The sequence below is a fragment of the Hippoglossus stenolepis genome, chromosome 16, assembly GCF_022539355.2.
Source record: "Hippoglossus stenolepis isolate QCI-W04-F060 chromosome 16, HSTE1.2, whole genome shotgun sequence".
Taxonomy (NCBI): domain Eukaryota; kingdom Metazoa; phylum Chordata; class Actinopteri; order Pleuronectiformes; family Pleuronectidae; genus Hippoglossus; species Hippoglossus stenolepis.
This window is the reverse complement of record NC_061498.1, coordinates 21,112,426-21,137,979: the sequence shown is the minus strand read 5'-3', so window position 1 is coordinate 21,137,979 and position 25,554 is coordinate 21,112,426. Positions and strand designations below refer to the sequence as shown.

Sequence of the window (25,554 nt, the reverse complement as noted above, 5' to 3'; positions counted from 1 at the left end):
CACACTGGCCCCGGGGCTCCGCCCCCACTCACTCGCTCGGAGAGACGCACAGTGAGATCGGAGCTCGGAAGAGGGGGCAAAATTGCTCTTTTGATGTAAAGGTTACCTACCCCTGCACAATTTGGACAATACATTGCCTCACGAACAGGGGCTTGCTTGTTAGCGCTGTTTATTCAGTTTAACAGGAGAAAACTAGAGACACAGGAGTGTCTCTAGCTCAGACCGTTGAGGAGTCATGACGCTCTAAAGACAACGTGATATTTGAGATCGTATACGGCCCAGTGGGTCTCAGAGGGTTAACAGGATACATCTGCAGTAATAAAGTTTATTATTTATTAAAATAAACCAAAAACGTTTACAGTTTAGCAAATATTCCAAGATCACTGACGGACACCAACTTTAACAACTCCAAACTGCGGCAGCAACAACAAGCGGACGTGTCCATCACTTTTAGGTGTCCTCTGGAAACACTTCCGTTGTCGTTTTCTGTATTTGCTGCGCGTTTCTGTATTTGCAGCGCATTTCTGTATTTGCAGCGTGTTTCTGTATTTGCAGCACGTTTCTGTATTTGCAGCGTGTTTCTGTATTTGCAGCACGTTTCTGTATTTGCTGCGCATTTCTGTATTTGCTGCGCATTTCTGTATTTGCTGCGCATTTCTGTATTTGCAGCGCGTTTCTGTATTTGCAGCGTGTTTCTGTATTTGCAGCACATTTCTGTATTTGCAGTGTGTTTCTGTATTTGCAGCACGTTTCTGTATTTGCAGCGTGTTTCTGTATTTGCAGCACGTTTCTGTATTTGCAGTGTGTTTCTGTATTTGCAGCACGTTTCTGTATTTGCTGCGCATTTCTGTATTTGCAGCGCATTTCTGTATTTGCAGCACGTTTCTGTATTTGCAGCACGTTTCTGTATTTGCAGCGTGTTTCTGTATTTGCAGCACGTTTCTGTATTTGCAGCATTTTTCTGTATTTGCAGCGTTTTTCTGTATTTGCCGCGCATTTCTGTAATGTGTTGTGTTGTGTTGTGAAATTGATGAAGATTTTGTCTTACTTTGCTTGTGTTTTGTCCACTTGCATGTGTTTTCTTAAGTTGCAGTGCATTGAGCTCTCAGGGCCACCATAGTTTTCGGTGTAAAAAACTTGTTGAAGTCGACACGACACTGTTTCCCTGGAGGAGAGGATTACTGCGTTGGAAAGTAAAGCTGTGGGCCCAGTGTAGACGAGTCGAGGCAGAAGACGGGCGCACAATCCCAAAATTACGGTAAGAGCTGAGCTACAGAGAGAAGCCATTGCTAACTGCTAAGCTAACTCTTAGATCTGAATAGCGTGTTAACAACTGTGGGATTAGCTCGAAAGTTGCTAAAAGAAGAAGAGAGCATCGAGTGCTTGAGCAGAACAAGTGCAAGTTTAAATATGTACGAACTGCTTAAATTTAAGAGTTTGTTCTCGTTAAGTTTTTTCAGAAACGTGACGTTTTGTCCTGTTGTATTCTATAGGAAACTGCCCGTCTCTTCACACCTCTGAGGCAAATGGCCGGCACCACGAACCGGAGCAAGGGTAAGACTAAAGAAGAGACCGGACCTTGCAGCTCTTGCAGCAGCATTGAGAAGTTCAGGAGTCGACAGAGAAGAAAGAGGGTAAGATTAGATTCATTAGATCATTTTTCAGTTACATGTGTAGGTGTATATTGTCATTGAACTGTGCTGATTGTACTGATTGTGTTTATAGCTGATTGAAGCGGGACAGATGACATGGATCCATCCTTCAACAGCCAGGAGCTCACGACCTGTGTGCCACACTTCAAAGAAGACTAGAAGCTACACTGAATCTCACAGCTACACATCATAGACGTCTACACACTGGAGCAGATTCGGACAGAGTCCCACAAAGAACTTATGACCCAAAGAGACATTTCAAGCTTCACCTGATTAGTTTTTCACTGGCTAGGCCAGTTGTGTTTTTACAATATTTGTGCTGTATGTAAATAAAGCTTTGACTCAACATATAGCTTGTTAATGTTTTTTTCCCTCTACAATATGTTCAACATATAACATCAAGCATCACATGAATAAATGTATAGTCCTCAGTAACTGCAGTGCTTTTGGTAAAGGCTTACTAATAATTAATATTAATAAATAAATTATTAGTAATAATAACTATTAATTATTATTATTATTATGATTTCGCTGCAATTCATATGTTAATTAGATCATACCTTCGCTCCGCGACTCCCCGCCGGCACTCCCCCCTCACCAGCCCCCCAACTGCGCTACCAGTGGTATGTTTATGCCCGTTTGTGTCACGGGCGAACGCGGAATTCGCATCCTGTAAATGGGCACTAACTGCCAGGAATTAGGCGAGTTTGCAGGCGTTTGCAGTGGCGAAAATTCGGCTTTTCGTGCAGTGGGGGTACCAATACTTCAATTAAGTCCCAGAGTTGTGTAAAATATGGGCCCTTTAACTGGCCTCTTTCAATGCAAATTAATAGCAGTTCTACTCAAAACTTTCTCTGGTTGAGGCCAGATACCAAGCAGAGGAAATAAAATTCCACCCTCTTGTGTCTATGAACTCCTTTCAGTCATTACCAAATGATTGAAGAGGATTAAATTGTAGATTGATTGATACATGACAGCTTTGCGTTTAGTCCCTGATCCTTTGTCATTACATTACATTACATTTCATTTAGCTGACGCTTTTATCCAAAGCGACTTACAATAAGTGCATTCAACCATGAGGGTACAAACCCAGAACAACAAGAATCAAGAAAGTACAATTTCTTCAAAAAAGCCAAACAACAAAGTACTGTAAGTAAGTGCCATTTAAGTGCTACTAAATTGTTAGTTTAAAATTTTATTCAAGGTACAGACAGAAGAGGTGTGTTTTTAGTTTGCGGCGGAAGATGTGTAGACTTTCTGCTGTCCTGATGTCAATGGTGAGCTCATTCCACCATTTAGGAGCCAAGACTGTCCAGTGCAACATCTCCATTACTGCTACCACTGCATCAACCCATTTTTAACACTCTGTCATAACTTTATTCTGTCATTCTCACGGGAGCATCAACCTGCAGAGTACAATGAGGTACATTAATTTATCCGAGATTATAATGACTTCAGTGTCCCCTGAATTTTTCAGCCACCAACAGTTTGAAGTTTTATAACTAGTTGATGGATTGTCATGAAATTTGGTTCACACAGTCTTGTCCCTCTCATGATGAGATTGTATAGGGCAATCTTCATTCTAATTCCACAAACATCTTTTCTTTCTGTCATCTTATCACCTTCAACTTGGTATGTGTGTCCTTAATGATCCAAGGGAGTGGAGTGTCACATTTGGTTGCTATACTTTCATTATTAATAAAAATTGAATAAACAAATAAACGACTGGCAATATGTAGCAGTTAAAGGGGATGGGGCAGTGTGCTGTCAGTCTGCTGATCAAGTTGAGCGTTTCTTCTTCCACGTCCTTGGATAAATTAAAGCAACCACTGGCCAAAAACAATGCAAGATAATTTTGATAGTTTGTTGTTTTTATTGACACAGTCACGGGTGTCGTTGGTGCTGATCACCTGCAACAACATCCTCTTTAGCTCTTTCTCTACAAAGATGAATTTTGTTGCAGCAAGGATTTATATTGACCTGGATTACAGAGCTTTTATTTTGAAAAGTTCTGAACATTTTAACGTGGCCAGATATTTAAATAATATATGTGTATTTTGGCCTGTATTTCAGACATTTGGGGTTCATGTCAGTCCATCCTTGGGTGTGTGTGAGCCTCTTGGTGAAAAGAGAGAGAGAAGCTAACAGGATCTAAATGACACTCAGAAATGAAAGAAGTGGACGTAAAATCAGATGGATGCATGGTGTGAATCTACATTTACAAATCTGTTAATCGTGTAAAAGAACGTTAGTGGACAGATAGTGAAGTCAAAATTGTTATTGTGGCAGAACATACACTATGTCAGTGGACTTCATTTTAAAAATCACATCTTCATTAAAACACTTTCCTAGTTAACAAATGAGGCAATGAGTGGGAGGGGGTACCTGTTCTTAATTGTGAAGTTGTTGAGACCTCTGTAGTCAATACAGGGCCGGAGGGTCTTGTCCTTCTTTTCCATAAAAAAGAATCCTGCTCCGGCTGGTGATGAGGATGGGCGGATGATCCCAGATGTTAACGACTCCGTGATGTATTTCTCCATAGACCGTGTCTCATGTGCTGATAGCGAGAAGAGCCGACCCTTAGGAGGTGTGGAGCCGGGGAGCAGGTCGATGGCGCAATCATAGGGGCGGTGAGGAGGCAGGGACATGGATTGAGACTTATTGAACACTTTTTTAGGTCCAGATATTCAGGGGGAATTCCTGAAAGGTCAGATAACTCGGGGGAAACTGAGAGGTTGGAAGTGGAGGGGCAGGAAGAATTAAGACAGACAACATGACAGAAGTTACTCCACTATAAGATAGCCCCAGTCTCCCAGTCAATATGAGGGTGTGTTTCCTTAGCCACGGATAGCCCAGAATAACAGGTTGTTGGGGAGCATTGATCAGGTGGAAGGTAATAGTCTCAAAGTGGTTACCTGATATGCCCAGGCGAAGAGGAGCCATCTGGTGGGTAATCGTCTGCAGGAGTCGACCATCCAGGGCGATGGCGTTGATGGGTCTCTCCAGAGGAACCCGGTGGAGGTCCAACTGATCAGCGAGCAGAGTATCGATCAAGTTGGTATCTGCACCGGAATCGATGATCACAGAGATCTTAAACCCTTGTCCGAGGCAGAATAGCTGTGCATGGAGCGGAGGCCGAGAGGGCATATTAGAGTTCACAGTCCGGGTCACCAGTGCCTTCTGAATTACTGGTGAGCCATAGCTTTTACTGGGCAGGAGGAAACAAAATGACCGCTTTGTCCACAGTACATGCAGCAGTTATCCCGCAAGCGGAACTGTCATTCCGCAGCTGAAAGGCGGGCTCACCCTAGCGACCTCGGCTCCGGAGAGGGGGGTGGAGACTGAGTGGATATGCGAGGCTGCCCCCGGGGGCAAGCGAAGCCGGCCCTCTCCTTCTGCCTAGTGCGGAGACTTCCGTCAATACGGATGGCTAGAGCGACTAGGGCATCCAGATCCCCCGGGAGCTCCCGTCCCGCCAACTCATCCTTAATGTCCTCCGACAGTCCATTTTAAAAGGCATCGAACAGAGAGGGTGCGTTCCACTTACTCTCGGCAGCAACCATGCAGGACTCGATGGAGTAGTCTGCCATGATACACCCGCCGAATAAGCATACCCCATGCAACCTCAAAAAGGACAGGCAGGGGTCAAAACCAGAATATCAGTCCGTACAGCTAAAAAATCCGAAGGGGCAGGCAAGACGGGAATCCAAAATCCAAATGGGGTCGTGAACATGCGGGCAAGAATTCAGAAAGATAACGCTGGATAGCTAGGCAGGAACACACTAGACAATCTGGCAGAGAGTGGATGTACCTGACTGGTATAAATATTATAAATAAAACTAATGAGGGAATGTGGAGCAGGTGAGTGTGTGTGTGGGGAGACTCAGGTGAAGGGAATGAGGTGATTAGCGTCTTGTGAGGGTGACTGGATCTGAAATGACAGAGAGACATGATTAAAACAAGGCATGGTAGATAGTTGTGACACTTGTGCAGCTTTACGTACGGAGTGCTGCGTTTGTGGGGTTGGATGATCACAAGGGGCTATCATTTGGGCACCTCGTGGCTCCAAGATACACCATCATTTGATGTTTAAACATTGTTTTCATAGTATAGTTGGTAATGGGCTAATGCATACATTCTTAACCATTGGGCTCTGGCCCATTTGAGGGCCTTGAGTGCCCTCTATTGGGCCGCTTCCATTTGTGAAGCCAAGTTGACAGATGAGCTAATGCTGACCGCTATTTTGTAGTGTGTGGAGTGATGGAAAAGTTCCTAAAGCGGAAAAACAATGACGGCTACGCTACTAATCCACTGAAAAATGTCAAATTTGGACGTAAGTACAACCCGGATTTCATTAAATATGGTTTTGTCAACCGAGTTGACGATGGAGAGCCCAGAGCCCAGTGTGTGGAGTGCGGCTTGAAGCTGAAGCCTTCCAAACTAAAGCTACATCTTGAGACAACACACCCAACTCTTGCTGGGAGGCCAGTAGACTACTTCAAAAGAAAAGACAATGGACTACAAACACAGAAAAGGTCTATTGTTTCTCAAACTCAAAATGTGCATTGAAAGCCAGCTACTTGGTCACGAGATGTGTGGCACAGACTAAGAAAGCCTTCACGATAGTGGAGGAATTGGTGCTACCTGCCGCTGTGGATATGCGCCGTGAGATGATAGTGGAGACAGCCGCGAAGAAGCTGCAGACAGTCCCGCTCTCGAGCGACACAGTGAATCGGCAAATTTTAGAAATGCCAGGTTGTGAAAAGAATTAATGAGCTCACCGATTAGTAGTGCCGCATTACTGCTGTTCTTTGTTGAAACATAAAGGCGTCATCAGGCAGATACTTGATCGGGCACCTGAGGCTAAATGGACTCGCAGTTCTCTACACCATGAAAGCCTTGCATCAAGAAAGATGTCACCAGAGTTCCATGAAGTGATGGATGTGATCGTGAAATCCGTCAACTTCATTAAAAAGAATGTTATGAACTCCAGATGTTTTTCTCAGCTGTGTGAGCACATGGAGGCAGATCATGTCCAGCTGCTGTATCATAGTGAGGTGAAATGGCTCTCAAGAGAACTGGTCTTCAGTCGCCTGTTAGGAATGAACGTTTCTGTTTTCTCACAGAGAAAACATCCCCATTCGCACACTACTATGCAGATACGCGGTTCCAGGCTAAACTTGCCTATCTCTGTGACATCTTTTTACAACTGAACCAGCTGAACCTCTCACTCCAAGGGAGAAATAGCAACATATTTTTGGTTGCTGACAAAGTCCATGCTTTCAGACAGAAACTTTCCCTGTGGACAAAGAGGGCTAAGGAGAAGAGGATGGACATGTTTCCACTTGTAAGTGAAACATTGGAGAACTCCCCACATGTGAACATTATCGATTCAGTCTCTCAGCACCTCTCACAGCTGACAGGGAAATTTGGGAGATACTTCCATGAGGATCCCAGAGAAGGAAGTATGGATTTTGGACCCATTTTTTCTGGACCCCACTGCAAATGACATTGCCTTGCCCACACATTTGAAATTTCAGCTCCTTGAAGTTGCATCAGAAAGCAGCCTCAAGTCGCATTGGGACAAACTGGACGTGGTCTCTTTCTGGATAACTGTTTCAAAGGAGTACCCATGCATCAACAGCTGAGAAATTCCTTCTCCCATTCACAACTACATACCTGTGTGAATCAGAATTCCCCATTGTGGCCACAACCAAGACCAAGGCCCGAAACGGACTGAGAACAACCCTGAAGGCTCCATGTTAGCCCCTACCCCGACTGCTAGGAACCTGGGTGTGACACTCGACAGTCAACTCTCCCTTACTGCCAACATTACTGCAAGAACACGTTCCTGTAGATACATGCTGCACATCAGGAGAATATGTCCCCTTCTCACCCAGAAGGCGGCGCAGGTTCTGGTCCAAGCCCTGGTCATCTCACGCCTAGACTATTGTAACTCCCTCCTGGCAGGTCTACCTGCTAGTGCCATCCGACCTGCAGCTCATCCAGAATGCAGCAGCTTGCCTGATCTTTAACCTACCTAAATTCCCTCACACTACTCCGCTCCTCCGCTCCCTTCACTGGTTACCAGTGGCTGCCCTCAAATGTAATGTAATGTAATGTTATGAAGGACACCCTTAGAGTGAGCCTTTCCCCCATCCCACCCGAAGTGGACCTTCTGGTGTCTGAGAAGCCAGCTCAAGTGTCTCATTGACTACTGGACATGAAAAGTAAGTATACGAAATCGCCAAAATGAATAGAATTATACAGCTTTCTGATCAAAATCTTTGAATGTGAAAATTGAAATTGATACATGCTGTGTTTGTTTGTCACAGATATAAAGAATAACTACTTGTTCTGCCTTTGGGCGCTTTCCTCTCCACTTATTTTGAGAGCAGAACTTCCTGGTTTTAAGTACTTTCTTGTTTGCTGTGGCAAATATTGAATTATTAGTTCATGTTGTGTTCATAGGCAAGACTCCAGCCTTATAAATTGAGGTTTTAGCCTGTTGGGTTTTACTTCATCATATACTTACAGTTCATGTGCATATAGGATGTTGCATCTGCAGCTTTATATATGCTTTTGTATAATAAATCCCTCTGGGTAGAGTAATTGTTTTTTCTTGGCATCTGTCAAACCCATATAATTTTTAAAGAACCTGTTGTGTATTCATTGTATTTGATGGCTTTTGTCTGTAAAACAGGGTGTGGCTTTGTTGTAGATATTTAATACAATTAAGATAGAACAAAGAATATAATTGATTAGCCAAAATAATAAGGGATGTGTTAATGGGCCTTGGACCACTACATGTATGAAAGGGTGGGCCTTGAAGTAGAAAAGGTTGAGAACCCCTGCTTTATACTATATATAGTATGTATATATATATATATATATATATATATATATATATATATATATATATATATATATATATATATATATATATATATATATATTCAGAACTGCTTTAATTCTTCGTAGCATAGATTCAACAAGGCGTGGCGTTTAAACAATGCTCAATTGGTACTAAGGGGCCCAAAGTGTGCCAAGAAAATATCCCCCACACCATTCCACCACCACCACCAGCCTGAACCATTGATACAAGGCAGGATGGATCCATGCTTTCATGTTGTTTACGCCAAATTCTGACCCTACCATCTGAATGTTGCAGCTGAAATCGAGACTCATCAGACCAGGCAACGTTTTTCCAATATTCTATTGTCCAATTTTGGTGAGCCTGTGCGAATTGTAGCCTCAGTTTCCTGTTCTCAGCTGACAGGAGTGGCACCCGGTGTGGTCTTCTGCTGCTGTAGCCCATCTGCTTCAAGGTTCGACGTGTTGTGCGTTCAGAGATTCTATTCTGCATACCTTGGTTGTAACGAGTGGTTATTTGAGTTACTGTTGCCTTTCTATCATCTCGAACCACTCTGCCCATTCTGCATTCTGCATTTTCATCCACACAACTGCCGCTCACTGGATATTTTCTCTTTTTTGGACCATTCTCTGTAAACCCTAGAGATGGTTGTGCGTGAAAATCCCAGTAGATCAGCAGTACTGAGAAATACTCAGACCAGCCCGTCTGGCACCAACAACCATGCCATGTTCAAAGTCACTTAAATCCCCTTTCATCCCCATTCTGATGCTCGGTTTGAACTTCAGCAAGTCGTCTTCACCACGTCTAGATGCCTAAATGCATTGAGTTGCTGCCATGTGATTGGCTGATTAGCTATTTGTGTTAACAAGCAATTGAACAGGTGTGCCTAATAAAGTGTCCGGTGAGTGTATATATATATACAATTATGCTGTGTCCTGCACAGAGCTGAGCACTAGAGTTGTGGACATTTCTCCATTATAAGATGCATCGCCACATGGACTTGGACTCCGCTGAATAACACCTTAAAGGTCCGGTCGTCCTGTGTCTCTGTCGGAGTCTGTTTCCTTCTCACTCCCTCTGACCGGCGCTCACTTTACACTTAAACAATATGGGTTATGGCAACACTGATCACAAGTTATTAGGACACGTACAGGACTGACGTTTACTTTGTGTTTGTTTGATTCTCTAGAGTTTATGAGACATGCTACACAACACGAGATGTGACGTGACACGCACAGTCAGCACATCAGGGTTAAAGTTATCGGAACGATCCAGAGTCATAATACGACATCGATTAAAAATAATTGCATGTGATTATCAGTTCAAGTGTGAGGAGGGACAGAGACGTGAACACACACACACACACACACACACACTCCTGCAGACAGAAGTTCTCCCCGCAGATTAAGAAGCAGCGCGGAGCAGAGTCACTTGTTGACCAGCGGAGTAATGCGCTTCAGTGCTATGGCACTGCCAAGGGTGTGTGTGTATGTGTGTGCTATTAGCTAATGTGATGTAATGTACTGTACTTAAGTGGAGACACTTCAGGTGAATACAGTCTATTAGGTCAATAAACTATTTAACAAAAGCCAAAACTGTTACATTTCAATATGAACATTCTCATATACTCTATTTATATATACTATTTTAATTATGACAATAAATGATGAGGATGAAAGGGCATCAATTTCATGGTTATTTAATACATTTGGTCAATGCATTAGTAAATTAAATTGTTGTCTATTAAAGACTTTTAATTGAGTTTTAAAATATTATTCATTTTGTTAAAAGGGTGTGTGTTTACATTTTCCAGGACAGCCAGTCCTTCATCATTTGTGCGGACGCATGGTCTGAGAAAGTTCTAAATTTGTTCGTACTCTGCGGACAAATTTAGGGAAGAACTTATCGATGAATCTCAGATTTGCACGTATGCACTGTTTGTAAATGAGGCCCAATGTGAGCGAGTGTGCAGTGGTGTGTTCAGTTTCTGTGAGTGTTTGATTAAAACTGTGTGAGTTGTTATTATTGCACATTAATATGAATAATGTTAAATATTTAAATACATTTACTGTCCACACAAAATAAAAACAAAATATATAAATGTTATGCCCATGTAAACAAGGCAGATAGACCCAGACTACAAGAACGCCACTCAGGGAATTTTACCCAGAGAATAACTACCAGAGAATAACTACCCAATAAGTGCACAAGTTCTTGAGACTTGAGTTTCCAGTTCAAAAATAGTGTAAATATTATTCAAAATTAACCAACCACCTGTAAGAATTCAGCAAACCAACTAGCCTGTTACCCGGCCTAAAAGCAAGAAGTCCAGCCGACTCAAACCCCTCGTTATTAGACTGCAGTTGGTTAACATGAGTCTTTATTCCTTGAGACTCATGTCAGTGACCCTCATGCATTTTAACTTAGCTATTTACGTATGTAAATGAATGGTCTGTATTTATATAACTCCTTTCTAGTCTTGATGACCAGTCCACTTTACACAACAGTTCATTGCCATTCACACACATATTCATAGAGTGCATCTATGGGCAGCTCTTTTTTCTATGAGGGGGATTCGGGGTTCAGTATCTTGCCCAAGGACACTTCAGCATGCAGATGGGGATCTTCTGGTAAGACAACCGCTCTACCCCCTCAGCCATTTTGTTACATGTATGTAACATGGATCAGCAACAGTCTGCAGTCTGACAGCTGGGTCAATGATGATGTAAGACAGAGACAGAAGGAGGACAGGAGGAGCCTGGGTTCCATGAGGCAACAGTAAACAGTCCTGCTGATAGTGTAACGCTGTTCCGCTAATAAACTACTGGTGGTGGAAACTGTCCTACAACTTGTGAAAAGAAAAGAAGAGTGGTACCAAAATGCAAACCATGTTACACAAACTCAAAAGGTTTCATGAAGAAGGAATTAACTTTTATACATGTTTTCTAAACATCTAGGGTTCATACAGTGAGTTTTTCTGAGTAATACAGAATAGAAACAACAAAAAACTCCACAGGGTTGCCATGGAAATTGTGTGTATAACTACCATAACACAAAATGTAGCAGATGAGTAAATAATATATAACACTATAAAGAAGAGTTTTCACTTACACAAGCAGTGTCAGAATGGTAAAAAATTACAACTTATAGCTGCATAATGTTGCATGATTGCACATCAGGCTCACACATGTAAAGAACAATCATGTTAAGATATATAAGAATGTTTGGATGTTTTCATAGTATCATGCAAAGTACTTTCACCGATTATCTGATGTGCTTTTGTTTTGGCAGCCTTTTAAAAAATACCCAACATGTCAGGGAGAGGAGCTGATACTGGTGTCAACTCTGTTTCATTCATGTCTGTTGTCTTGTGACCAACATGGTCACTAACAGGATGCCACAGGACCAACAGACGCTGTTGGGGACAGAAAATTTGACAGTTACACAAACAGAATTATTATCAAATTAATATACTGCATATACATGCTGTTCTGAAAAAAAATATGAAAACTAAAGCAGAATGAAAGAGAAGGCTGGATGTATCGGCGCTGTTACCTGTCTGAGGGAGCCCTTGGTGAGGCAAATCTTGCCAATAGCCCAGATGGGTATTATAACTATGGAGGAGAGGGCTATGGCCCAGCCCAGATAGTGGGCCCAGTCTGGATACACATAGTTACCAAATGTCAGGGGCTGATAGTCCACAAAGGAACAGATGAAGCAAACCTAAAGGAAAAATACACACAAAAAATTAAAATTCTCTGGACAGACACACTGAACTACCATGAAATCTCCAAGTTGTTTGAAAGTACACATTTTTCACATCTTTCAGATTTAATGCTGTTTCTTGTAAAAACATAATAACAATAAAAATACTTTAACACTTTATACTACTTCATACTTCTACTGATACATTCATACTTCTACTCTGATACATTTCAGAGAGCATTATTGTATTTTATACTGCATTACATTTATTTGACAGCTTTAGTTCCTTTTAAAATGAAGATTTCAAACAATAGACTAGAAAAAATGAAAATGAACATAAATTTAGTTTTTTCAAATGTCTGAGTTGTTAAAAGCTTTTTCCCTCTGAAGTTCTCAAATGCTTTCATGATCTATCTCAGCACAAATCAAAGAGAGAAATAAGCTCTCACAATATATCTAATGTATTTAAAACTGTTTATAATGTATTTTATTGTAGCTTCACTTGCTGCTTACACAGCTGCTCCAGTATTGATGATTTAATGGTGTCATATAGCTTAATAAAATAATATAATAGTCAGTCAAACAGTCAAACAAGTACTTTTACTTTAAAACTGTAACTACAGTGAACTCGTGTCAGGTGAAGTTAAATTTAAATATTTCAGCCCAGAGACCGCAGCGAAATGGTACAAAAACTTGTGCTTTAGTATTATAGTTACAGTGGTCAGTTCAGTGTTTATTGTTAAAGTGTAAAGTGAGCGCAGGTCAGAGGGGGAGTGAGGAGGAAGCAGACCCCGACAGAGACTCTGACACATACAGGACGACCTAACCTGTAATGAGCATCTGTCCTGGAACAGTGGTGGTTATAATTATTCAGCCTTGGGAAAACGGCGGAAAACATTAATCAATTATGTTCTGTCACCACCTTCAGATATGAAGGTGGTGGAGGCTTTGTGGGAGGCGGTAGATAAGGACAACCTGGAGCTGTGCGGACCCAGCCAGAAAGAAGGTGACACATTCAACCACCAACCTGCCCATTTTGAATAAAAACGTAACCTGGGTGTGTGGCTTGGTTAAGTGTGAGAAAGTCCAGTTGGTTTTGCCACTGCTCTGTTTGGCAGAGAAAATCAATTTTCCTGTCATTGATGATGTCATGGATGAGCAGTGCTTTGTTGTTTAAGGAGATATATTAGGGATATTAATGTTGCAGTGTTGATGTTGAGGTAAAGGGGGTGAGGGGAATGATGCTGTCAATACAGATGAGAGGTCTCAAAACATAACATGGCGTTTCTGAAATGTTGAAAAATTTGGAAACAGGTTTGACGCTCTTGCTTGACAGCAATCACTGTAGTTGTCTTCTTTGCTATATTCAGTGTGTAACTTACCATGCAGATCAGTGGGGTAAAGTAACGCCAACACAGTATGAAAATAAACCATGGCCTCTGTCCTGTCATCTCCTCAACTGCATCACAGATCCGTTCAGCACCTGAAGGATAAAACATAGTTAGTAATATAACAGTTTAGGAGCCATGAATAAGTCTAAGAAGAATATTATTATTTTGGTTATCATACAAGGTGTAATGGTTTTGTATTGGGGGTTTTATTTGGATTATTTGTTATTTACTGTTTATTTGTGATCATACTAATTTGGCAGGAAGTAGGTAGCATGGGATATGGGCAGGGATTATAGTTTATATGAGCACCTGTTGTGAGTGGGGACGTCGTATTTTTTGTTGACCGTTACACTATTTTCAGCTTGATAACTGTGATTGCTTTAATCTATGAGTTTGGGCATGTCCCAATAAGTTGATCATCTTTTTTCTTTAAAAGTTGAAAGGCATTTTTCCGGTTTTCAGTGAATTTTTTGATGAGTGTGTCATTCAAACTATTAGGCCCAACCTCAGCCTCTGAACGAACCACAATAAGGTAAGCTTACGGTTGGCATTTATGGAAGGAATGCCAGTTGCATATTGACTGCTGTTCATTGGGGATAAGTGCCGGATTGATTGAGGATTGATTGACTATGCGCATCGACATAAATATGATTGCTTAATTTATCTCCAAGGTGAAATTGTGAATCATCGCTCTGTCTCTGAATTTGCTGCTGCTCTGCTGCTATGTGGGGAATGACGTTTGCTGGATGAATTTCTTTTCTGTCTGTGGATGTGTTTTAAAGGCCCCATATTTTACATCTTTCTGGGATTTAATTTCAGGTATTGGTACACCTAAGATGATATATCAGTGGTTTAAAGTCGAAAAAACGTCTGCAATATGTATTTCCATGTCCTCTCTTCTGCCTCTCTCTGGAGCTGCAGACAGAACAGGCTGTTTCCCCCTGCCTCTTGAGCCCCTCCTCTGATTGACTGACTGCACTTTGAGTGACACACGACCAGGCCTATCACCGGTCTCATTCTGGCGCATTTGACAATCTCTGACCGTAAACGAGACGTTTTCAATAACATATTTCTTAGAAAAAGTCCGCGGAGTGACTGTTTTCATACTTTGAGGGTCCCTACTGACCCCCTTCAAGTAATTACGGATAGTTAAAGCCCAGAAAATGTATTTTACACAATATGGGCCCTTTAATGCACAAAGTTTTGGAAAAAATTCAACAGGAAATAAAAGACAAAATGAATGGTTTTCCAGCATAGCAAAATACAGTGATGCATTTAATGAGGATGTCAAACAGTGGTTGATTGAATCTTGAGGAGCTGCAACATAGCAGGCTTGGTAATTCCAATCCTGCTGCAATAAATGAAGAAATGCTTTTCTGTCTTACAACACATTAACCTCAATTACCATCCTAGCATATCTATCTGAGAGAGTTTTTCTTTCGTAATGAAATGACACACATCCCTACCGATTTTTGTACATGTCGATCAATCATGGTGCGACATGTACAAAAATTCCTTAAAACCATATCAATGTCTTCACAGGGGCTGTTGTTACACACATGTAGTTTGAGGAAGATTGAACAATGTACACTGAAGCTACAGCAATTTCATGTGTCACGGAAAATCGTTGAAATTTGACGCCACGCCACTAACATGGCGTCCGACGAAAACTCAAAGTTTCCATATGACTTCATCATCAGTGTCTTGAGGCCCTTTAAGACAAAGTTTGACATGGTTGCAGTCAATGAACGAGGAGTACGTCAAAGTGTAAGACATGCAAAAAACAAGACATTTCTTGTTGCCACCAGGGGGCACTGTGATTTTAATTTAATTTTAAGATTTCTGGGCAGATGTCATCAGGCGGGGACTCATAATATATGTCCAGTTTGGAGTCAATTGGACCATGTATGTCCAAGATACAACAACCTTGTGTTTGGATGGCGAATCATCAAAATTTCACGCCACGCCACTGTCACATCGTGTGACAAAAACTCACAATTTGAGTTAGTTTTAATCTCCAATGAGTCATCATGACACTCTCTGAATTTGATCCAAAATGGACAACTTCCTGTTGCGTAAATCTAACTGGTGGCGTCGACTTGATACACGTGTGTACCGAATTTCGTGAAGATCGGTTAAACCAGATGGAATTGCTGCATTTTAGGGGGGCGATGTTATGCCATTTTGCCACAACCATTTCTAATTACTCCAGAATAAGTACATTTTCATCAGGTCTGACGCACCTGTTGAAAATATGGACAAAGCTCTTTCATGGCCTCCTATCTAAACAGAAGATGTAAAAGCTCTTCAGGACAACAGCCTTTTCCTCAGAAGCTGATGTAACGCCATGGAAGGAATCAAATATTTGCATGAGCTAAATCTTCCTGCCAATATGTTGACAGTTATAAGAATATTGCCTTATAAACTCAGGGACAAATGGAGAAGTGTAGCTTGTGAGCTGCAGGAGAGGCGGCGTAACAGAGCCACGTTCAGTGACATCACAAATTTCCTGGAGAGACAAGTGAAAATTCTAACCGACCCAATGTTTGGCAACAGAATGCTTCAACAGTGACAATAAACAAAGTTTTGAACAAATTTCCGCAGTCTCGTTCTGGAATTAAAGTAAATAACTTTGCCACAACTGTAGCCCCTGTGGAAAACAAAACTCAACTTGGAACTAAAAGAAAGGAACATGTTCTAACTGAAAGAAGGATGTGTCTTTGTCGTGGAGGAGGACACATATTGGATGCATGTCCGGAGTTGGAGAAGAGACCTCACAAAGAGAAGATAGGCTTCTTGAGGGAAAAGGTTGTCTGTTTCGGCTGCTTGTGTATTGGACACATCAGTAACGAATGCAGAAAATGGATTTCCTGTGCAAAATGTGGTCTCCAACTTCCAAATATACTTTACATTCCTTCAAAAGAAAAGAGAAAAGACTCTCTGACCAAGCAGAGAGGATATTAGAGGGTTAGGGGTCAGCACCCTGGTCTAAGGTGGTCTTCATGGGGCTGGTGATCATGACTGTAAACTTCCTATTGTTCCTGTGCAAGTTAAGTCTAAGAAGGGCACCAAGATTCTTACCACCTATGCTTTCTTGGAAAGGCTAAGCATGGTTCAACACTTGCTGCAGAAAGTCACTGTTCTTTTGTTGCAGGCAGCAGAGTGGTACTTTCCATTTGTGAGTCTAATAACAGATACATAAACTGTGGTTCAAAGAATAGTTGCATTCTGGGAAAATATTTGCTTTCTTGGCAACAGTTACAGTAGGTGGAAAATGTATATGTCTCTCTTCTGTACTGTGAACAGGGATAAGAAGTTTTAAGGTTAAAGGTTTTCAAGGGCTCACCCAAACCCCAGGACCTGAAAACCAACCCATATGGGTATAACGCAGGTTCTGTTTAACATACGGTATGTGCATGAGTTAGGGCAGTTATTATTTCCCAATATACATGATCATTGCAATGTTTAAAACATGAATTATTGATGTGTAATTTTAGTTTCTTCCCATTGTGATGCAGTAGCTATTGCTACTTTCAGACATGCACTGAACTCTGGACGAAGTGCATGTATGAACGAAAATGTCTGAGTGAGGGCCTCTGAATTATCTGCGAACATTGTCCGCCTGGCCCCCTAGTATGAAGTGCGTAGAAATTCAGGAGAATTGGATGTGAATGCAAAACAGTAGATACTAATCAGGATTTACAGCTAGCGAGTGGGTGCGGTCAGGACATTATGAAAGGATAAAGTGTATCAGCAAGGAATAAAAGGTCCGAGAGGAAGAAGTCGGCGACAAAGATGTCCACTTGGAAAGAGAATGTGATTTGCAGGCCTTTGGTGATAAGGGTAGCGATAGCAAGAACCAAACAGAAAATGGCGCCATGGACATCTCGGTTTTAAGTACAGGTAAGTTTGAGTTTATGGTCTTTCAGACCAGACACTGAACCAAACAATACTTAATATCCTGGTAGTATAGGTCTGCTCTTTTTTCAAACCCCCAGCCACTGTTGTAACCTCACGTCTGGTTGGCCTCAGGTATTAGCATTTGGATATGTATTTGTTATGTTTAAATACTGACATCCATAGGGCTTTTGTTTACACATGTTATACATAGGTATCCATTCTTTCAGCAGCAGTGTGCCTGTTTATGACCATTGTCAGGCCTGTTGACCAAACGTGCTGCATAAAGACTGGGTGTTGGAGATAATTGCAGGATTAATAACACACCTGGAATACCAGATCTGAATTGAGTGGGAATATGTATAGGTATATACAGTATATACACATGTAACAAGTGCACACAAAGCCACGTTGATGGAAGTACTTATTAGCATTCTCACGAAGTGCAAGTTACACATATTCCTCAGGTGTAAGGGGTTTGATAAAAGTGTTAGTTGTAGTTTAGAGCAGTCAGTTAATGCAAAATATAATGGAATGCCATCCTTCTCTATTGTAATAGGAACGAGATCATCCCTTGGAGCAATAACAGGAATATGGCTTCCATCAATGGCATCAGCACACATAGCCACACCAGACACTTGAAAGTAGATCGGGGCATTAGAAAATGGCAAATACCCTTCTCATTGTCAAAGTTCTGTAAAACATTTGACCAGAACATATGTCTGATCAGTCCATGGCTTTGTCACTGTGCTGCTGGACATGGATCCACAACACTGCAGCTTTCTGCTTCTGGTGTAATATCCATGCATGATGTATAGCGGTTTTGTACTCCTTTCTGCTTGCCTGTATCTCGCTTTTGACTCTTTTGCTTGTAATATTGCTGTAAATGCAAAAATAAGCATTGCAACATAGTAAGTGATGTTGTCTCCCACCATCTTCGACGTATAGTAAACACTGTAGTTTCCACAGGAGGATTTATACATCATGTCCTGCACATCCTGCTCTTCCCAATTCCTGAGAACCTCTCGCTACGTTGTGCATGTGTGAAAGGCAAACTCTGGAGAAAATCTGGACCCAATTCTCCATGTTCCTCCACAGAACATGTCTGATAAGGGGTTCAAACTCTGTGGCAAGGCATAGTCTCCACCACGTTCTAGCTTCACAAGGCTTCCTCATGGGACACCACGATCAAATCCTCCACATGTACCTCTGCTCCCACTCCAGCTTCAGCTCTCCAGCTGCCCCTCCCATTTCTGCTCCCGTCTCTCGCCCTCCTCAGTTCAGACACGTGAGCCACTTGTTCCATCTCTGGAACATTATGTTGGGAAATTAGGGAAGTGCAGAGCTTTTTTAGGCCTATGTTCCTTAGTTTTTGAACCTACACCTATGGAGGATGCTCTCAAAGGTGAGCTCCTAGCCATCGCTGTCAGCCTGTACAACTCATTCTCTCCGGAAATCACGGTGAGTCCATTCAGCTCCACCCTACCGCCTCAACTCTCAATCACATCGTTCTTGGTCTGATTGGTCCAAAGGAAAACCGGTGTCCCCACTGTCCCTTACTCTGTTTAAAGGTCTGCCTTATCTCCCCCTGAGTGCACAGCTGCCCCTCCCACTTAACCTCCAAAACTCTTGTCTGTTCTGTCAGAATATCACGATCTACAAGAGGTATTCAGCAAACAGAAAGGTCTCTCTCTGCCTCCACATCGCCCATATGATTGTGCAATCAACCTCCTCCCTGGTGCTTATCTTCCCTCAAGCTGGCCCTATAACCTGTCCAGACCTGAGAGAGAAGAAATGGAGAAGCACAGTAGTGAATCACTGGCTGCAGGTATTATTCGCCCCTCCTCCTCTCCTGTCTGTGCCGGATTTTTCTTTGTTTCTAAAAATGATAAGAATCTGCGCCCTTGCATCGATTACCGAGGTCTCAATACTGTTAAAAGTAAATATCCACTGCATCTCATCTCCTCGGCATTCGAGCCATTGCACAGAGCCACCATCTTCTCCAAGCTGGACCGCCACAACCTCTACTACCTGGTTCAAATTAATGAGGGACACGAGTGGAAAACCACTTTTAACACCCCACTTGTACACTGATTACCTGGTCAGGCCATTTGGCCTAATCAATGCCCCAGCGGTTTTCCAGGCACTGGTGAATGACATGCCGCAGGATTTCCTCAACCAGTCAGTGTTTGTCTATTTCTTTCGTACCTCGGAGGAACATGTGGTGCACGTCAGGCAGGTGCTGCAGAGACTTTTGGAGAACAAACTTTGCTGAAAAATGCCAATTCCATGTGGAGAGTCTCCTTCCTGGGTTACATTATTGAGCAGGGTCAGGTGAGAACAGAGCTGAAGTGGCGCTTCACCACGGCTCCTGTGCTCATCCATCCTGATCCAGAGAGGCAATCCATAGTGGAGCTGGATGCTTTTAACACAGGGGTGGGGGTCGTCCTCTCTCAGCACCCTCACCTACCGGCCCAGCTTCAGAAATGTCAAGCCAGATGACCTCTCCCGTCAATTCTCCCCTGAAGAGGTCTTCATGGATCTTCTCTTCCCTCCTCATTGGTGGTGGCTGCACTCTTGTGGGAAATTGAGTCGGTGGTGAGAAAAGCTCTAATTACATACCCTGATCCTGTCTATGGTCCTGCTAACTTTTGTTTGTCCCTGACCCTGTTTGTTTCCCAGCACTGCAGTGGGCCTACAGGTCCCGGTTTTCCTGTCATCCTGGTGTGAGTCGGACCATCGCTCTCCTGTGTCGACACTACACCTACGCCTTTGTCACCGCTGTCCTGTATGTGCTCGCTCCAAGGATTCCCAGTACCTGGTCGACCCTTGTCCCACATTGCTTTGGACTTTGTAACCAGACTCCCTTCCAATTACTCACCATAGTGGATGGTTTCTCTAAAGCCTCTCATTTTGTAGCTCGGCCCAAGCTCCTATCTGCATTAGAGACTGCTGATCTCCTCATCAATCAAGTGTTCCACGGCATTCCCCTGGATATAGTCACGGCATTCCCCTGGATATAGTCTCTGATAGGAGTGTTCTCAGGACACCATCCTCAAACCAACGGTCAGTTGGACCAGGCAAATCAAGCCCTAGAAGCAGCTCTGCACTGTGTGGCCTTCCAGAGCTCAGTTTAGAACGGAAGCGTATTGCATTCACTTGAAAAAAACAAAAAAACAAAGCTTAAGTTTTTATTTTTTATTTTTTTAAATGAAAACTTATCTCGGAATTTCCGAGATAATTATCTCAGAAAAACATAACTTTTTTTTCAAGTGAATGCAATACTAGCTCTTTGGCTCTGTCTCCGTGTTTCTCTTGTCTGTGACACAGACTCTATCTGTGTCATCTCTCTGTATACAGTGCCTTGCATAAGTATTCACCCCCTTGGACTTTTTCCCATTATGTACTGTTACTAACTGGAATTCAAATAGACTTAAATAGACTTTTTCCCATTTGATCAACACAACATGCATAGTACTTTGAAGGTGCAAAATACCTTTTATTGTAACACAAACAATAATGAGAACAAAAAAGTTGACATCTGTTGGATGCATAAGTATTCACCCCCCCGAGTCAATACTTGGTAGAACCCCCCTTCGCTGCAATTACAGCTGCAAGTCTTTTGGGGTATGTCTCTACCAGCTTTGCACATCTAGAGATGGAAATGTTTGTCCATTCTTCTTGGCAAAAAGCTGAAGCTCAGTCAGATTGGATGGAGACCGTCTGTGAACAGCAATTTTCAAGTCTTGCCATAGATTCTCAATTGGATTTAGGTCTGGGCTTTGACTGGGCCATTTTAAGACATTAACATGCTTTGATCTAAACCGTTCCATTGTAGCTCTGGCTGTATGTTTAGGGTCATTGTCCTGCTGGAAGATGAACCTCCGCCCCAGTCTCAAGTCTTTTGCAGACTGCATCAGATTATCTTCAAGGATTTCCCTGTATTTGGCTCCATCCATCTTTCCCTCAATTCTGACCAGTTTCCCTGTACCTGTTGAAGAGAAGCATCCCCACAGCATGATGCTACCACCACCATGTTTCACTGTTGGGATGGTGTGCTCAGGGTGATGGGCAGTGTTGGGTTTCCGCCACACATAGCGTTTTGCATTGAGGCCAAAAAGTTAAATTTTGGTCTCATCTGACCAGAGCACCTTCTTCCACATGTTTGCTGTGTCTCCCACATGGCTTGTGGCAAACTCCAAACGGGATTTCTTATGGTTCACTTTCAACAACGGTTTTCTTTTTGCCACTCTTCCATAAAGGCCAGATTTGTGGAGTACACGACTAATAGTTGTCCTGTGGACAGATTCTCCCACCTCAGCTGTGGATCTTTGCAGCTCCTCCAGAGTTACCATGTGCCTCTTGGTTGCTCCTCTGATTAATTTTCTCCTTGTCCGGCTTGTCAGTTTGGGTGGACGGCCTTGTCTTGGTAGGTTTGCGGTTGTGCCATATTCTTTCCATTTTCTGATGATGGATTTTATGGTGCTCCGTGAGATGTTCAAGGCTTGGGATATTTCTTTATAACCTAACCCTGCTTCATACTTCTCCACAACTTTATTCCTGACCTGTTTGGTGAGCTCCTTGGTCTTCATGATGCTGTTTGTTCAGTAATGATCTCTAACAAACTCTGAGGCCTTCACAGAACAGATGTATTTATACTGGGATTAAATTGCAGACAGGTGGACCCTATTTACTAATTCTGTGACTTGCAAATGTGACTTGTGAAGGCAATTGATCGCACCAGATCTTTGTTAGGGGTTTCACAATAAAGGGGGTGAATACATATGCACTCAACACTTTTCAGAGTTTTATTTGTAAATCATTTTGAAATCCATGTAATATTTCCCCCCACTTCCAAATGATGGACTATTTTGTGTTGGTCAATTACATAAAATCCCAATGAAATAAATTTTAATCTGTGGTTATACCATGACAAAATGTAGAAAAGTCCCAGGGGGGTGAATACTTATGCAAGGCACTGTATATATAGGAACCTCTATGTAGAGAATTATATAGTGAACTAATCGGTGAAAGGAAAAACGGTTTTGGACACTACTTCACGCATTCTCTCTGCACCAGTAAGTGTTTCATTGTCGCAGGATTATGATGTACAACAATAACAACTTCAGTCAGTGGAAATTCCTGCAATTAATTTTAAATATTTATTTTACACTTAGTATTTATAATTTAAGGGTAAAAGCACATTGAATGACCACATTTATATGTAGAAATAAATATAGATATAAACTTTGCTGCAGTTTGTGCTGTGATGCACTGCTCGTATTTATAGTGCACTATATAGGGTGTAAAGAATTTCACTCCCATAGCTTTTCCCCTCTATCTCTCTCTTTCTCTCTCATTGTCTCCCTCATTCTGCAGGTTATGGATCTCACACTACTCAATTATTATTTAATATCTTTTATTATTATTATTTTTATTACTGTTATTATTACATCCATAAATATGATTTTTATTATTGTAATCATTATTACAACCAGACTGTCAGAGCTTAAATATTACAAAATTGTTCCAGCCACCCCCTCTTTCTCTCTTAAGCGAGAGTGAAGGTTGGTGGTTTATTTCCCTCCATTTTGCATACGAAAGTGTCCATGCTGCACAATAGATGTACTGTTTGAATGTGTGTGAATAGGTGAATGGCAAAAATGTACTGTATTGCCCTTTAAGTGGTCAACAAGACTCTTTTCCACCCAGCTCTCCTCCTCAATTTTCTCCACTCACTCTAAACGGTTGAGGCAAATGGCCGCCCACATTGAGTCTGGTTCTGCTACAGGTTTCTTCCAGTTAATGAGTTTTTTCTCTCCACACTCACCAATGCTTGCTCGTTGTGGGAACTGTTGGGTTTCCCTATAACTTTGTGGGGTCTCGACCTTACTACGTAAAGTGCATTGAGAATCTGTTTGGTGCTATGGTGTGTTTTGAATTTAACTTGAAAACTAAAGAACATACAGGACAACAGAACTTATACCACTTACCAAAGGCCCACCCAACAGCCACACACTCGACGAAAGACACAAATAACATGCATGCTCCATTAGCACCATAGTAATCAACCAGCTGGAACAGATAGACTCCTCCCTGGAGAACGGGGACATACATATAAAGTGTCACTTAAAATACTCCACTATAGCTGTGTCCCAATTCAGCGGCAGCATCCTTCGAAGGATGAGTGTAGACCATGAAGGCCAAACCTATATGTCATGGTCTTGTCTACAAACAATTTCCAATTGCATCACCAGCTTGTTGTGCCTGTACCTTGCTTGATTTATTTGGGTGGCTGTGGATTAGGGGCTGGAGCGGGTTGTTGTTTAAACGGAATTATCGGCGGTTCAATCCCTTTGCCATACTGATAGAAATAGTGCTGCCCATAAATGCACTCTATGAATGTTTGGGCGAATGGTAAAAAACTGTACTGTAAAGTGCGTTGAGAGGTCATCAAGACTAGAAAAGCTGTACATAAATTCAAACCATTTGGCTTACTGTTGTCGCCTAGCAACAGAGGTAAAGATGAAAGATGAGAAAGTTCTTTATTTGATTAAAAATCTGGAAAAACATGAAGCATTTATTTTTTTGTTTCTCTGGTATCAGCAGAGATGGCGATGATTAACCGCCAGTATGAGCATGTGATGTATCTCATGGTAAGAGGGGACCATGGCCAGGTGAAATAACCTGGTTAATCTGAATGCATTTAGCCATCAATGATGCTAACATTAGCTAATTAATGGTGGTTACTCAATGTCATTTCACTTTGACAACTGTATATTTCAAATAACCAGTGATGGAATGTTACTAAATACTTTAAGTCATGTACTGCATCTAACTGCAAATTTATTGTATTTGTACTTTATGCAACTTCAACTCCACTTCATTTGAGATTCAAATGTACTTACTGTACCTACTGTGAAGCTAAAATTAGCTACTTAAGATTACAATTTCCATAACTTTCCTGTCCATTGAAAACTACCTATCTACAAATACATTGCTTTTAGAAAATGTTGAATTCATAAAGTATATAAAGTAGTTAAAATAGCTCAACTTTAAGTATCTAAAGACATAATTGTAACATTCACATGAAAACAGCAGTAATATTAATTAAAGACCCATATTAACAATCAAACATTGAGATGAACAATTTTACGACATGAGTACTTAAACTTTTTCTATTTTAAGTACATTTTGCTGCTATTACATACTTTTTTCAAGAATCCTTCGAAATGTGTAGTCTAATCGCACCACAATCTGTCTTTAAATGCAGCCTCTGAAGGAAGCAGCCACTGAATTGGGACACAGCTTATGAGAATTTCTTGAATGTTGTGTGGTTTGGGTAAGGTTACATCATTGAATAGTACCTGAGTGGTGAGAGGGATCTGTATGATGAAGCAGACAGAGCAGAAGAGAAGGAGGAATATTTCTCTTCGCCAGGGTCTGCGCATCGTTCCAGGGAACATGTCAATCACTGATGATGTTATTGTTTCCAAACCTGCAAACTGACATAGAAATAGACAGAAGGGAGAATACCTGAATAACAGATTGTTATGTCAAACATGCATAAAGTAGAGTCTCCTCCATGTTTCTCATTGAGGATGGTGCTCTTTTCTTTGAAAACCTCAAGCCTCTGTGAATACATGAGGTGACTAACCATAAAGCTCTGATTTAATTTCATCGATCCACAGCAAATATTCCAAGAAGAATTTTACTTAGTCAACATGCATGTTTCCAAACTACATTCTGCTGTTATGCACTGCCAACAGTACCATGACTCTTTTTATTTATTTTTTCAACTAAATTAATGATAATAATTATAAATGAAGATACTTCTGATACTAGATCAAAACAATAGTCTACTTGAAATAACATTGCAACCCACTTATTTATCAATACTTTTTTGTCGCATTATAGATGATCTAACAATAGCCTAACAGCTTATCCCATGGCAAGCATGTTCATACACATCAATAAAACCATTAGTTCCTCCTTGTGAGTGACATCCATTGTCTTCTACCTCAAGATGAAACTT

The 25,554-nt window shown here is 41.7% G+C and overlaps 2 protein-coding genes across 4 annotated transcripts in view; one reads left to right on the top strand and one right to left on the bottom strand.

Annotated features, from left to right (window-relative positions):
* LOC118123692 (sodium- and chloride-dependent GABA transporter 2) overlaps window positions 1-25,554 on the top strand; it is a 127,736-nt gene that overhangs the window by 12,820 nt on the left and 89,362 nt on the right. The gene's annotated exons all lie outside the window — the stretch shown is intronic.
* Window positions 11,282-25,554, bottom strand: part of LOC118123691 (sodium- and chloride-dependent GABA transporter 2) — a 35,531-nt gene continuing 21,258 nt past the window's right edge. Inside the window, exons 10-14 of the mRNA XM_035181215.2 lie at window positions 24,887-25,024; window positions 23,513-23,615; window positions 13,614-13,714; window positions 12,082-12,249; window positions 11,282-11,941 (exon numbers count right to left, since the gene is read on the bottom strand). Of these exons, the coding sequence (XP_035037106.1) occupies window positions 11,822-11,941; window positions 12,082-12,249; window positions 13,614-13,714; window positions 23,513-23,615; window positions 24,887-25,024 (630 nt within the window). The 3' untranslated portion in view covers window positions 11,282-11,821. The remainder of the gene's footprint in view (window positions 11,942-12,081; window positions 12,250-13,613; window positions 13,715-23,512; window positions 23,616-24,886; window positions 25,025-25,554) is intronic.